The 15,884-nt window shown below is 38.5% G+C and overlaps 1 protein-coding gene across 1 annotated transcript in view; it reads right to left on the reverse strand.

Annotated features, from left to right (window-relative positions):
* The window catches only part of LOC128057773 (UDP-glucose:glycoprotein glucosyltransferase 2-like), a 141,366-nt gene that overhangs the window by 1,074 nt on the left and 124,408 nt on the right, over positions 1-15,884 (reverse strand). The window contains exons 35-38 of the mRNA XM_052650275.1: positions 15,700-15,860; positions 14,794-14,908; positions 5,098-5,214; positions 1,217-1,343 (exon numbers count right to left, since the gene is read on the reverse strand). Coding sequence (XP_052506235.1) covers positions 1,217-1,343; positions 5,098-5,214; positions 14,794-14,908; positions 15,700-15,860 — 520 coding nt within the window. The remainder of the gene's footprint in view (positions 1-1,216; positions 1,344-5,097; positions 5,215-14,793; positions 14,909-15,699; positions 15,861-15,884) is intronic.

Here is a 15,884-nt window from a genome sequence, read left to right on the forward strand (position 1 = left end):
TGTATGTATATTCACGCTTACTTGTCAATACTCTTGCTAGAGCTGAGTATTGTTAATCCTTTAACTCTTTCCAATTTGATAAGAGAAACATCTCATCTCAATGTTTCCTGCATTTATATTTTATTGTGAGGTAATTATGTGAGTTTTCCTTTCTTCTTTCCTTTTTTAGTTTCTTTTCTTCTCTCCCTCCTTCCTCTGTCTTATCTTTCTTTCCCTTTGAAAACAGTTATGCCACTTACATAATAATCTTTCTCCTGAATTGAAATGGTACCTTTATATTATTAGATTATTAAAAATACTCAGGTGTATTTAAAATACTGAATTTATCCGACAACACACATTGATTTTGTAAGGAAAACAGAATCAATATAAAACACAATTTCATGCTTATGTGAGGAAATTTATATATAATTTCAGCCTCTCTAAAAAGTAAAGTTGAGGACAATAAGAACTATATTCTGAACTATTGGAAAGAATTATTATGAGGATTAATTAGTCTAACCGGTGAAAGTCTTTAACATACTGACTGGAACACAACAGAAGCTCAACACTACTTTTAAAAAAGAGCAAAGAACAATAGAGACAGGTACTGACCAGGAAAGGGAATCATGAAAGAATCAAGAAGTTGATAATCAGCTTTAAAAGAATATCCAGCACACATTTACTGGTGTTAAGGGTTTATGTAGGGTGATAAAATGCTAAGGTAATTTCAGTTTTTTAAATCTAAGAAATGGAAACTAATTCAAACCACCCTCTGGTCTGTGATTAAGGCTACTGGAATAAGGAACCAGCTTTCTATAAGGAAACATACTATGTATGTCACTAATTAAGGAAACAGGAGGTAATACTTTATTTGGCTGTGTAAAGCTTTTATTAAACTTTGGGGCTTGGATTTTCATATTTAGGAAATTCAGTGTATCTTAAAGAGAGTGTTTCTTTTACTTTTTTTTTTTTAACCTCTATCTTAGGTCAGGAGACTAATACTATACTGCTTATCTATGTGATGATATGAAGCTATATCCATAGGGGAATAGATTCTCTATCCATGTTTTAAATTTGTGAACTTAGTCCACATAAAAAGGAAATCTGTAAACATGTCACAGACTTTGGTAAAGAAATTCTGATGTAATCATTTGATAATCATTAAGAAATGATTTTGTAATCTAATTTCACTTAGTGCAACAAGTGCTTCATACACAACTGCAGAACAACTCACCTGCATTTTTCTTCTTGTTTTCAAGGTGATCTAACAGTTGCCGTATCTCAGTATCATACTCCACCCATTCTGGGACAATCCTGGCAGCAGCTTTTAGTTTAGGTTCTTTTGTTTTGGGATTATTGCACTGAAAATTTAAATATTAGAATTAGTTTAACAGAGAAAGGATCAACTGAAATGACAAATTACAGTTTATGTAAGCAGTGTTTAATGCAAACACTCAATCAGAAGTTTAAACAAAAATTTGAAGATTTTCTGATGGTTCCTAAGAAGTCTGTTAAACAATTCTATAAAATATTTGGACAAAGGAGCCAATTACATGACCATTCTGTAACAGAGCACAGCAGACTATATTAATAAATATTTTCTTGCCTTTTCTTTGGACTAAAACCTGTTTACATACTTTTTTTTTCCATACGTAAAACTAATTGTCAGCCTTTAGAAATGTCTCGAGTTTCTTTGGCAAAAGCATTTGTCCTCTTTCCTATGCCTCTGTTTTGATTACCAGCTGTGATATTAAAATGAGTTAACTGGAATTCATTTGGCAAAATACTGATAGTTGTGAAATTCAGAGTTGCCTATAAATCTCCATGCCTTAAGAATATTTAAGTAGTCTGTTTAAGAGGCACAGTGGAAAAACAATGGACAGGGATCCTCGGTCCTCATGGTTCCAATTCTTACTGGCAGTTAGACTTGGACAGTCCCACTTAAACTAGTAGGGAGACCTGTGATGTTTACATCACAAAAAACACTACCAAACTGTGTGTGCGCGCGTATGTGGGGACCAGTGGCAGAACCTGTTTTTTCATTTGCAAAGGAGGAAATTAAAACAAGGTTATCTCCAAGGCTCCTCTAATACCTGATGAATTTTAATTAGCAATTGGTTCTACTATAAAGTTTCTTGGGAAATTAAAAGGCAAAAAGCAAAGGCAAGAGTTTAAGGAGGGTCTGACTCTGGATGTATGTGGAGATACAGCTGTCAGGAGTAGTGCTAGTGGGCTGGATGTGAACTGTGAGGAAACAGAGGCATCAAACATGACCCCAGCGTCTTTGGCTTGAGCAGTGTAAAGAAAGGTTACAGGAGGAGCATAAACTTCACAGAGCTACACAGGCATCCAGTCTGCTCTTCACAGAGCACACTAATAGAGCACGTGTCCTGAAGCTTACTTCTACATGGCACTTTCTCATGGTAGCCCCAACCTGCTTCATCTTTCATGCCTTATGGGAAAGCTTATTTATGAGCCATAAGCCTGGTATCTTAATCCTTTCCTCACCAAATATTTCCAGTTCACTGCATTGTGGATTTTTTCCTGCAGTAATGTATTCTGAAGTAAGTAGGTAACAGGAACTTCTCTGTAGAAATTAACTTCACAGATAATGCGTTCTATAAACAAGATAACGGATTTTCTAATTGTGTCAGAAACAAAAAACAAAGTACTATTTTTTCCTTAGCTTATGCTACAATTGTCGATTCTTTACCTGCTAAGCCACTGGGAAGCATAATCTCTATCAGCAGTGCTTCAGTGGGGCAATCATGTCCCACAGGGGAGCTGTGGCCAGGTCTGGAGGTACTTGATTGCTGTAACTGGGGGCTGGGGGGCGCTATCGCCATCTAGTGGGTAGAGACCAGGGATGCTGCTAAACATCCTATAATGCACAAGTCGGCCCTCACAACAGAGAACTATGGTTCCCAAGGTCAGTAATGCTTTCTCCTCTCCATTAGGCCATTTCCTGATTTTCCCTTTTAACCTTTCCCCTAAGATGACCAAAACCAGCATGTTCTTTTTTATTTTAAATGTTTCTTTGGAAGAGATGATGTTGTCCACCAAAATCTATGCCACCCATCCATTTTCTCAGTAGACCTACTGCTAGGAAGTGGCTGCCCATCCAGGAATGATGATCCTAAGCTCTTCTTATAACTGGATGTGGACACACAACCAACTGCCACCACGGGGCCAAGCCCTTTAGGATCAGGATGCATCCTCCACCCTCCTTTCTTCTTACCCTCCAGATCAATACTACCCAACAGAAATATGATGGAAGCCACAAATGCAGTTTTACATTTTCTAACAGCCACATTAAAAAATGTAAGAGGAACAGGTGGAATAAATTTTAACACTGTATTTCCAAAATGTTATCTAGTCAAAATTAATCAAAATAAAAATTAGTAATGAGATATTTTTATATTTTTATTGAGTCTTCAAAATCTGATGTGTTTTATACCTTAGAGCACAACTCAGAGCACACCTCAATTTAGACTGGCAACATTTTAAGTACTTTATGGCTGCCTGTGGGAACTGGCTGCCATACTGGATGGATCAGCTTCAGATAGACATAGATGATGACAGGACCCTGGAGGATGAAAAAGTCCCAGGATGGACGGAGACTGGTCCCTGAGTCATGATGTACAGGGAAGCCACTCACTGACAGGACACCCACTTGGGCCTGGGTGTATGTGAAATCACAGAAATCTGGGCATTTGCTAGAGTAGCTCATTTAATCTAAGTACTAGAAATCCCAAGGAGACTTATGTCAACTAACGTATGAGTCACATTCTTATACAACACAACCTTAACACTGTAATGTCCTTAACCACTCTTTAGAAATTTCCCTTGTCTTTTTCTGACCGATGACCACTTGTTTCCGCTACATTCTATCACCTATGATTGCAATCTAATTATATTTTGGCATGCTACTTTCTATACATATCTGGAAAAACATCCCTGTATTTTACTATCCAGTTTTATTTTGTTAAAAACTATGAGGTCTAATATTTTGACAGTTTGTTCTTCAAAGAAGATCTTGTACACAATTATTCTAAACTTATATCACCACATAAAAATATGATCAGGAAAAAAATAATATTTCGTACTACTAGAGAAAATATACAGTATTGGAATATAATGTCTACATATGGACAATAAATCAACTAGCTTAAAATATTTCATGTCTAGATTTAAACTGTGTAGCATAAACTGCTTACAATGAAAACCTGAGAAAAAAATTTCTCAAAAATAATGAATAAAAAGACATATAGGATAATTTAAGTAGCTGGAATTATTCTGGCTGTCTTTATTTGGGGAAATTACTGGCATAAGAACTAAACTGATGATATATTAAGATGATAACTCATCATCTTATGTTTAGTTTATGACATTTCAGCCAGTTTATGGTCTTTCTTTGAAAAGGCCTTGTGCACAAAAGAATTAACACAGCAGGCTGCTATTAACACAGAGACTGCTATTCTGAGAGGCCTGTGCTTACAAGGCTGGCCCTTGGCTGGCTTCTGGGAACTTGGATTTCAGGTGTGTTCCACCATTCCCTGGTAAGAACAGCTCACTGTGCCTAAACTGTGCAAACCTGTAATTTATGCTGACCACCTGCCTTTCTTCTAGATACGGGGAATTTTGGCATGTGCCAGGCTGAGGGGTTGTTTACATGACCAGCCCCCAATAAGAATTCTGGGCACTGGATTTCTGGTAAGCTTCCCTGATAGACCACATTTCACATGTGGTGGTGTACTTGTTGGAGCTTAAGGAATGAGGTAACTTCACAGGGAGAGGACTCTTAGAGGCTTGAATCTGGTTTTCTCTGAACTTCACCCCATGCACCTTTTCCTTCTGCCGATTTCACTTTGTATTCTCTCACTGTAATATTTCCATAGCCATGAGATATTCTGAGTCCTAAGAGTCCTCTTATTGAATCATCAAACCTGGGGTGGTCTTGGGAGCCCCGGATACAGCCCTATACCTGCCAACGTAGGTAAATAAAACAGTAAATTACAGATTGAGCCACAGGTGCCATGCTATTTGTAAAACAGAAAATACTTCTGTTGGAACATTTTCATATCTGCTTATACAAAGGAAAATGCAAACACTCACCAGATCAATTGTTTTGGCTCTTTGCTTGGATTCATCATCACACCAGGTTTCACACCACAACCATTCTTGGGGAAGAGACTTGATGGCAACTTGGTAAATCATATTATTGGGAAGATCCTATTAGAAAAAGAATGATTTCAACACAGAGGAATTTCAATTAGAGTCAGAGTGGAAGAAGTTGAAGCTGTCATTTAGATTATAAATGGATTGATAAAATATACCCAAATCTGAGATATGGTCATATTTTTAAGCTTTAAATACTTACCCAACGGTCTCATATCATGAATGAACCTGTGCACTGGAAGGAAGCGCACATCTGCCCTGGACTTTACTCCTGCACTGGGGGTGAAGAGGAGGGCCCAGAACACACCTTTGCAATTCCCTTTCTACCTCCAACTGCCTTGAAACACCAGGATTAATCACTTACACCGTATCTTACTGGTTATGTGGTCACCACCACACTCTCCAGATTCTGAGGTGACTTTTCAGTTCCCTATCAGGAAACTTCTGTATACTCACAGCTTTCTAAGCAAAGACTGCTGGCACCTGGGTAAAAGGATGTTTAAATGGCAAATGAACCTAGTAAGATGGTAGGTGTTGCAAGAGGGCATCAGAGGGCAGACACACTGAAACCATAATCACAGAAAACTAGTCAATCTAATCACACTAGGACCACAGCCTTGTCTAACTCAATGAAACCAAGCCATGCCTGCAGGGCAACTCAAGACGGGTGGGTCATGGTGGAGAGATCTGACAGAACGCGGTCCACTGGGGAAGGGAATGGCAAGCCACTTCAGTATTCTTGCCTTGAGAACCCCAAGAACAGTATGAAAAGGCAAAACGATAGGATACCGAAAGAGGAACTCCCCAGGTCATTAGGTGCCCAATATGCTACTGGAGATCAGTGGAGAAATAACTCCAGAAAGAATGAAGGGATGGAGCCAAAGCAAAAACAATACCCAGTTGTGGATGTGACTGGTGATAGAAGCAAGATCTGATGCTGTAAAGAGCAATATTGCATAGGAACCTGGAATGTCAGGCCCATGAATCAAGGCAAATTGGAAGTGGTCAAACAAGAGATGGCAAAGGTGAATGTCGACATTCTAGGAATCAGCGAACTAAAATGGACTGGAATGGGTGAATTTAACTCAGATGACCATTATATCCACTACTGCGGGCAGGAATCCCTCAGAAGAAATGGAGTAGCCATCATAGTCAACAAGAGTCTGAAATGCAGTACTTGGATGCAATCTCAAAAACGACAGAATGATCTCTGTTCGTCTCCAAGGCAAACCATTCCATATCACAGTTATCCAAGTCTATGCCCCAACCAGTAACGCTGAAGAAGCTGAGGTTGAACGGTTTTATGAAGACCTACAAGACCTTTTAGAACTAACACCCAAAAAAGATGTCCTTTTCATTATAGGGGACTGGAATGCAAAAGTAGGAAGTCAAGAAACACCTGGAGTAACAGGCAAATTTGGCCTTGGAATGCAGAATGAAGCAGGGCAAAGACTAATAGAGTTTTGCCAAGAAAATGCACTGGTCATAGCAAACACCCTCTTCCAACAACACAAGAGGAGACTCTACACATGGACATCACCAGATGGTCAACACCGAAACCAGATTGATTATATTCTTTGTAGCCAAAGATGGAGAAGCTCTATCCAGTCAACAAAAATAAGACCAGGAGCTGACTGTGGCTCAGATCATGAACTCCTTATTACCAAATTCAGACTTAAATTGAAGAAAGTAGGGAAAACCGCTAGACCATTCAGGTATGACCGAAATAAAATCCCTTATGATTATACAGTGGAAGTGAGAAATAGATTTAAGGGCCTAGATCTGATAGATAGAGTGCCTGATGAACTATGGAATGAGGTTCGTGACATTGTACAGGAGACAGGGATCAAGACCATCCCCATGGAAAAGAAATGCAAAAAAGCAAAATGGCTGTCTGGGGAGGCCTTACAAATAGCTGTGAAAAGAAGAAAGGCAAAAAGCAAAGGAGAAAAGGAAAGATATAAGCATCTGAATGCAGAGTTCCAAAGAATAGCAAGAAGAGATAAGAAAGCCTTCTTCAGTGATCAGTGCAAAGAAATAGAGGAAAACAACAGATTGGGAAAGACTAGAGATCTCTTTAAGAAAATTAGAGATACCAAGGGAACATTTCATGCTCGATAAAGGACAGAAATGGTATGGACCTAACAGAAGCAGAAGATATTAAGAAGAGGTGGCAAGAATACACGGAAGAACTGTACAAAAAAGATCCGTGACCCGGATAATCACGATGGTGTGACCACTCATTTAGAGCCAGACATCCTGGAATGTGAAGTCAAGTGGGCCTTAGAAAGCATCACTATGAACAAAGCTAGTGGAGGTGATGGAATTCCAGTTGAGCTGTTTCAAATCCTGAAAGATGATGCTGTCAAAGTGCTGCACTCAATATGCCAGCAAAGTTGGAAAACTCAGCAGTGGCCACAGGACTGGAAAAGGTCAGTTTTCATTCCAATCCCAAAGAAAGGCAATGCCAAAGAATGCTCAAACTACCGCACAATTGCACTCATCTCACATGCTAGTAAAGTAATGCTCATAATTCTCCAAGCCAGGCTTCAACAGTACGTGAGCCGTGAACTCCCTGATGTTCAAGCTGATTTTAGATAAGGCAGAGGAACCAGAGATCAAATTGCCAACACCCGCTGGATCATGGAAGAAGCAAGAGAGTTCCAGAAAAACATCTATTTCTGCTTTATTGACTATGCCAAAGCCTTTGACTGTGTGGATCACAAGAAACTGTGGAAAATTCTGAAAGAGATGGGAATACCAGACCACCTGATCTGCCTCTTGAGAAATCTGTATGCAGGTCAGGAAGCAACAGTTAGAACTGGACATGGAACAACAGACTGGTTCCAAATAGGAAAAGGAGTACCTCAAGGCTGTATATTGTCACCCTGCTTATTTAGCTTATATGCAGAGTACATCATGAGAAACGCTGGGCTGGAAGAAACACAAGCTGGAATCAAGATTGCTGGGAGAAATATCAATAACCTCAGATATGCAGATGATACCACCCTTATGGCAGAAAGTGAAGAGGAGCTAAAAAGCCTCTTCACGAAAGTGAAAGAGGAGAGTGAAAAAGTTGGCTTAAAGCTCAACATTCAGAAAACTAAGATCATGGCATCTGGTCCCATCACTTCATGGGAAATAGATGGGGAAACAGTGGAAACAGTGTCAGACTTTATTTTGGGGCACTCCAAAATTACTGCAGATGGTGACTGCAGCCATGAAATTAAAAGACGCTTACTCCTTGGAAGAAAAGTTATGACCAACCTAGATAGTATATTCAAAAGCAGAGACATTACTTTGCCAAGAAAGGTCCGTCTAGTCAAGGCTATGTTTTTTCCTGTGGTCATGTATGGATGTGAGAGTTGGACTGTGAAGAAGGCTGAGTGCCGAAGAATTGATGCTTTTGAACTGTGGTGTTGGAGAAGACTCTTGAGGGTCCCTTGGTCTGTAAGGAGATCCAACCAGTCCATTCTGAAGGAGATCAATCCTGGGATTTCTTTGGAAGGAATGATGCTAAAGCTGAAGCTCCAGTACTTTGGCCACCTCATGCGAAGAACTGATTCATTGGAAAAGACTTTGATGCTGGGAGGGATTGGGGGCAGGAGGAGAAGGGGACGACAGAGGATGAGATGGCTGGATGGCATCATGGACTCGATGGACATGAGTCTGAGTGAAGTCCGGGAGATGGTATGGACAGGGAGGTCTGGCGTGCTGCAATTCATGGGGTCACAAAGTGTTGGAAATGACTGAGTGACTGAACTGAACTGAACCTAGTAAGTTAAAGACAGATCTCTGGAGACATCAAGCGACCCTTTTCTCAGAGGTATTTGTTTACATGTCAAGGGTTGTAGAGCCCGTCCCTATGTGTCCCCAGAGAGTATCTGTTTGCATTCCAGAACAAAGGGCATGTTTCCTTTCTCTCCCAGCGGGCACCAGGGGTACATGTGTTGGATGTCCCATCTAAGGTCCAAGATTCATAATTTTAGGGTTCTTCTCACAGCACTCCTATTAATCATAATACTGAAAGTCCTAGCCAATGCAACATGATAGGAAAAGGAAATATAAACCAGTATACAGATTGGAAAGGAAGCAATAAAACTGTCTTTGTTTGACAATGACAAGATTGTTTATGCAGAAAATCCTAAGAATCAATAACAAACTCCTGCAATGAATAAGCAATTATAACAAGTTTTCAGGATACAAGGTTAATATACAGAAAGTCAAGTGCTATATACCAGCAATGAACAAGTGGAATTTAAAATTGAAAGCATACCATCATTTACATTAGCGCAATCCACCCCCCACCCCGAAACCCCACCAAACAAATCTAGGTAAAAATCTAAAAGAATGTTCCTCTACATAAGGAAAACTAAAATTCTGATGAAAGAAACTTAGGGACATCTAGATAGAGAGGTATTTCATGTTCACAGATAGAAAGACTCAATATTGGTATGACATCAGTTCTTTCCAACTCAATTTATAAATTCAACACAATCCTAATCAAAGTCCCAGATAGTTATTTTGTGGATATCAACTGATTCTAAAGTTTACATAGAAGGCCCAGAATAGCCAACCCAGGGCTGAAGAATAACAAACAGGATGATAATACTGAATTTGAAATCTTCATATAAATTTTCTAGTAACTAAAACATGGAGATTTATAAAAGAATAGACAAACACAGCAATGGAACAGAACAGAGCCCAGAAATATGAGAATTCTTTGTACTTTCTACTCATTTTCTTCCCTGTAAATCTAACACTTCTCTAAAATAGTCTTATCAATTAAAAAAAAATGTTTGACTATTCCTTCTTTGAACCCCCTTTTCCTGGAAATCCATTCTTTAAATCCTTAAATAACTGGGTCTGTCATCTTATCTCAGCCACTTTCTGCCATCATACTCCCACTCTCGGACTACCTCTAGATTTTCAGCTTATTCCATTAAGTACTCAGACATCAATATCCTTCGATCTCCTTTGGGACCTGATCGCACCACTGTTTCACTGTCATTTATCCTTGACGTCTTCACTCTCCTTTCTTAATTTCCATGGTTAATCATTATACTTAATCCCTTGAATAGATTCTCAACTGTCTTACTCTTCTCTCATTTAGTTGGATATGTCTGACAAAATAGTTCTGGTTAAATCCAAACTCTGACCTGCCCCCATCCAACTAAACATGGCTGGCAAAACACACAGACACATACACTACACTATTCTGCATTCTCATCAGCAGTGTATGATGGTTCCAATTTCTCCATATCCTTGCCAATGCTTTTACGGACCATCTTTTTATTATAGTCATTCCAGTGAGTATGATGTGGTATCTTGTAGTTTTAATGCAGTACCTAGTGACCAGTGATGCTGAGCATCTTTTCATGCATTTACTGGTCACTTGTGCACCTTCTGTGGAAAAATATCTATTTACATCCTTTGAGTATTTAAAAAATTGGTTGTCTTTTTGTTATTATGAATCCTTTATATCTTCTGGATACTAGTCCCTTATCAGATGTATGATTTTCAAGTATTTTCTCCCATTCTGTGGGTTGTCTTTTTCACTTTGTGTTCTTTCATGAACAAAGTTTTTAATTTTGATGCAGTCCTATCTGTTTTTCCTTTAGTTGCTTATACTTGTTTCATATCTAAGAAACCACTGCCTAATCCAAAGTTACAAAGATTTATGTTAATACTTTGCAAGAGTTTTACACTTTATCCTCTCACATTCAGGCATTTGATCCATTCTGAGTTAAGTTTTTGTATATGGTGTTAGGAAAGGGTCCAATTCATTCTTTGAAGGTAGACATCTTATTGTTCTAGCACCTTTGTTGAAAAAAACTATTGTTTCTCCATTAAATTATCCTGGAATGCTTGTCAGAAATCTAGTGAGCATAGGTACATGGACTCTCAATTTATTTCTGGATTCTCAATTCTATACCATTGATTTATATGTCTAACCTTATGTCAGTCCACTCACTGTACATATTTAAAGGGTACAATTTGATAAGTTTCACATATTAAATATTCCTGTGACACTAAGACCACAATCAAGCTCATTGACTATATACATAACCCTCAAGTTTTCTTGTGCCTTTTTGCAATCCTTCTGGGCTGTCCTTTCTACATACACCTAAGCCAGTTCTTGGGCAAACATGAACTGCTTTTTGCCCAAGGATTGGTTTACATTTTCTAGAATTTTATATAAACAGAATGACACAATATGTATATTTTTGGCCTAGCTTGTTTAATTAGATCAGCATGATTTTTAGATTCATCGAAGTTGTTATCTGTATGATGAATAATTCCACCCTTTTTACCGTTCAGTAAATATACCTTTTTACCATTGAGAAAAATCTTTTGTATTCAATCTGGCTTTGATAGATATCTGGGTTTGTGGCAGGAAGCTTCTGACATGGCCCCCAGAGATCCTTGCCTCACAGTACTCATTCTCTTGTGCAAGTATTCCTCCTAGATGTGGCTGGACCCAGTGACTTCCTTCTAACAACAGAACATGCAAACGTAATGGCATGTCAATTTTCTGAAGAGTGTGTGGAGAACTGATACTATTTCTTTCTTTAATACTGGGTAGAATTTCATTTAAGTTTGGTAGAAATTAGAAGCTATCTGGGCCTGGAAAGTTGTGCTAAATTCAATTTCTTCAATAGATACAGTGTTCTTCAGGTTATCTATTTCATTCTGAGTACATTTTGATAGTTTGTCTTCTATGTAATTTGTCCATTTCATCGAACTTGTTCATAATAGTTTCTCATTATTATTTAAGTATCTATAGATATTGTGCTATCATGTCTCTCATTTCTATATTATATTAGTAATTTGTGTCTTTTATCTTTTTCATGATCAGTCTAGCTAGCGGTTTGAGTTTTGCTGATTTTATCAAAAAACCAGCTTTTGTTCGTAAGAAAACCTACTGAAACACATAATTTTTCCCATTTTTTCATTTCATTGATTCCACTCCACTCATTAATTATCCCCTCTTTTCTATTTACTCTGGTTTAAAATTTACTTTTTTTCCCCTAGTTTCTAGGTAGAAGCTAGAGGTTATTTGAGACCCTTTTTCTTTTTAATATAGTACTTCGTGCTACTGCTTTTCTAAGAATTATTTTAACTACTTCAGATGATGTAACTTATCATTTACTTTGTATATAGAAGAGAAGTAGCCTAAGGCTAAAAAATATATAAATTCATATGAAATGGTGAATGGCTTGGTTGATTGGTCAGGGGCCCAGACAGGCAAAGACTTGGGTCTAAGGGAGCAAAGTAGAAGTGACCCTGCTTATCTCTCCCAGTGAGCTTCCTAGAGAAGTTGTGCTTATCATCCTCATAACTCTGGGAGGCTCTGGGTCATATCACTAGGTTCGAGGAATCTAGGTGAAGGAACAAAGAACCAGCCCCCCTGAGCAAACTGTGACAATCAAGAAAGGCCATATCAGCTTTAGAGCCCCCTGTACGGGTTGTCTGAGGCCTTTGTTGAATTTGTAGAATTTGCCCAATTCTGCTTCCTTTCTTTCTCTAAAAGCTATTGGTCCTGAAAGCACGTCCTAATAAACTTCCTGCAAGCTAATTTAGAGTCAGTTTGTTTCCTGGATAACCTAACCTGTAACAGGCAGCTGAATAGTATCTACTGATGTAGGGAACAGTGGAAGAGAAATGTAGCTCGAATTTTGATTTTTAATTTCAGAAATGTTCTGGGCATTACTGTGTCTATTTCAATAGATTTAACATACAGGTTAGGCATTCAGAGGAGAGAGAAGAGCCAAAGATTTGGGAATTCTTGATAGAAAAGCTGTGAATTAAAGCCCTGAGTGTTTGTAGGAATGCTAATAGAGTGGGAACAGAAAGAAAAGTGAGCCATGAGCAGAAATTTAGAGGACAGCAACATTTAAATAAGAGGCAGAAAAAGAGTAGCTCTAAAATAAATTGCAGTGGGAAAATCATGGACATCAGAGAAGCAGCAGGAAGATTTGGTATTATGAAAGCCAAGGCAGTTTCAAGAAGGTAAGGAAAACATCTGTGTTGCAAAAGAAGGTAAATAAGCAAAAAGTGTTCACTGGATAAGAAGATATTGCTCTGACTTTAGAGAGAAGCTTTACTGGACTGGCAGGAACAGGAGTCAAATATGTCAGAGAAAGGACAACTATTCCCCCAATATAGTGAAGCTTTTCTGGGAGAGTTCCTCAGATGCTTGCTGGTTTGTTTGAAAAACTGGTCTTTTCTTCAGTTATCCACAGGCAGATAGGGTTCCTTATGATTAACACACCAGGGAAATGACTGAATTATAAAAATGTGGTATTCATAATCTAAATCTGGAATGTCACTGGTGTTTACTGTGGACTCAAGATCATTTTTTTTTTTACTAATTGGCAATATTGCAGACACTACCTTGCATTTGCACACATACATATGGCGAGTTCTCTCAACTTTAAAGAATGATTTTTTAAAAAAATCAGTCCTTCAATCACTGTGGTCTTGAATGAGTCATTAGTATTTTGAACTATATTACATTTGCTTGACTTTTAAACAAAGGGCCTCAAGTTTCTGTGTTATCTAGACCCTCTGTTACCTCTCTTCCCTTATATCAGACTATTTTCTCTCCATCTATACTATTCCTCAAACATGTAAGGCCCACTCTCGATAGTTTTTCTGTTTGGAATTCTCACCAGTATCTGTACAGTCAGCTCTTAAGCCTCCATTGGAATGTCACCTTCATATAGTTCTCGGCCACTCAATTTACAACAGCAAACTCTAACTCCTGTTCACCATTCTGAACTCTATCATGTTTTCCTGTTTTACTTTGTCTCTGAAGTACGCATTACCTTGAAATACTGTTCATTGATTTATTTGGTTACTTTACCACTAGAATGAAAGCACCAAGAGCTAAGGATCTCTGCTTTGTTTTCTGATGTCCCAGAGCTTAGGAGAGTATCTGACACATTGTAAGTATTTAACAGATACTTGCTGAATGAATGAACAAATATGTATGGTTCTAATAAGAACTTATATTTGTTATTCACTGGAAAGAAGGAACAGTGGAAACTAAGGACTGCAGGGTCTTTTTGTTGTTGTTGTTTAGTCGCTAAGTCATGTCCCAGCTCTTTTGTGACCCCATAGACTGTAGCCCGCCAGGCTCCTCTGTCCATGGGATTTCCCAGGCAAGAATGCTGGAGTGTGTTGCCATTTCCTTCTGAGGAAATTAAGGGTACCATAGTGAGGAAATAAGACGACTTGGGAAAAAAGTATTCGTCTGTGAGGAAAAACAAAATGTAAGGCAGTATCCAGGGAGGGCAAAGGATGAAGGGAATTTATCTTAAAGATCAGAGAGAAAGAGAGAAAGGAAGAGAAAGGGGAAGAGTGAGGGAGGGAGACAGACACGTTTAAATGACGATGGAAGCAAGTGAGAAAAAGACAGGTAACATAGTGAGGACACACGGTGGAAAGAAGTTTAAGGATGGAAAAGTCAAGATCAAACACTTTAGTTCTGACAATGCTGGGCTTAAAGTGAAAAAATATGTACAGAATTGTGTACAGAGAAGAAAGGTTGAAAATACAAGAATTTTTATAAGCAGGGGGTTACAGCAGTCTATGTACTGAAAATTATTCCATAAATATTTCACTTACCTGATCTAGGTTTGAAAGACTGTTTGGATCTTGACTGAGAGTTTGGTACTGGCCCCGGAGCCTGTCACCTGCAGCAATTCTCCTGAACTTCTTGAGATCCACCACATATAAGGCGCTGCAAGAAATGTATACTCCTTGACAGCCAGTGTTGTTTATGTATATTTACTTTCCTCTAGTGTCTATCTACAGTGATGGTATCAACTTTAGATAACCTTGGGTCTAACAACAATGAATCCTTTCATAATTTTCTCCCCATGTCTATTTCCAAGGAATTTGAGGTTTGATTTGAAGCTGTTAGGATCCACATCCACTTAGGGTCACTGCCAAGTTTTTCTAAGATCTCCTGAAACTCATGGCCCTACAAAGCAGTAATAGCTTTTTTTTCAAATTAAAAAAAATTTTATTTGGCTGCGCTAGGTTTCAGATGTGGCATGTGGGATCTAGTTCCCATAACAGAGATTGAACCTAGGCCCCCTGCATTGGGAGTGTGGAGTCTGAACCACTGGACTACCAGGGAAGTCTCCATAATATCAGCTTTGAAGACAGTATCTTCATTCTGTTACGTGATAAACAAGGTTTAAATCTTCTGCAAAAGTTAGAAACAGACAGTAGAGCCAGGTTACTTGGGTTTAACTCCTGGCTCAGCTTTGGACTAGCAGCGTAAGCATGGACAAGGTACAAAAATCCTGTATGTCTCAGTTTTCACATCTATAAAATAGGGACGAAAACAGTATCAAAAGGCTGTCATAGAGATTTTATGAGCTAATAGATGTTAAATCTTATAAGAATGACTGGCATGTAATAAGCACTATATAATTGGTTGCTGTTATTTTATAATTTCAAAGAAAACTGATCCTTGTGATTCAAAAAGTTATTCACTCAAAGACAGAGTATGAATTTTCTTACCTGATATGGTATTTCCTTCTTAGAAGATGTGATGCCCAGTAGCCTGTTTTCCAGAAGCGATATCCATCCATATCTGTGCGGCTATCACAGAAGGGAGTGTACCCATAAGGAGCTCCACCCAGGTCAAAATCTCGAAGTTCTTTTAGGTCATGTCTCACAATCTAAATAACAGAACAGTTTCTCTG

Source organism: Budorcas taxicolor, chromosome 12 (genome assembly GCF_023091745.1).
Source record: "Budorcas taxicolor isolate Tak-1 chromosome 12, Takin1.1, whole genome shotgun sequence".
Taxonomy (NCBI): Eukaryota; Metazoa; Chordata; class Mammalia; order Artiodactyla; family Bovidae; genus Budorcas; species Budorcas taxicolor.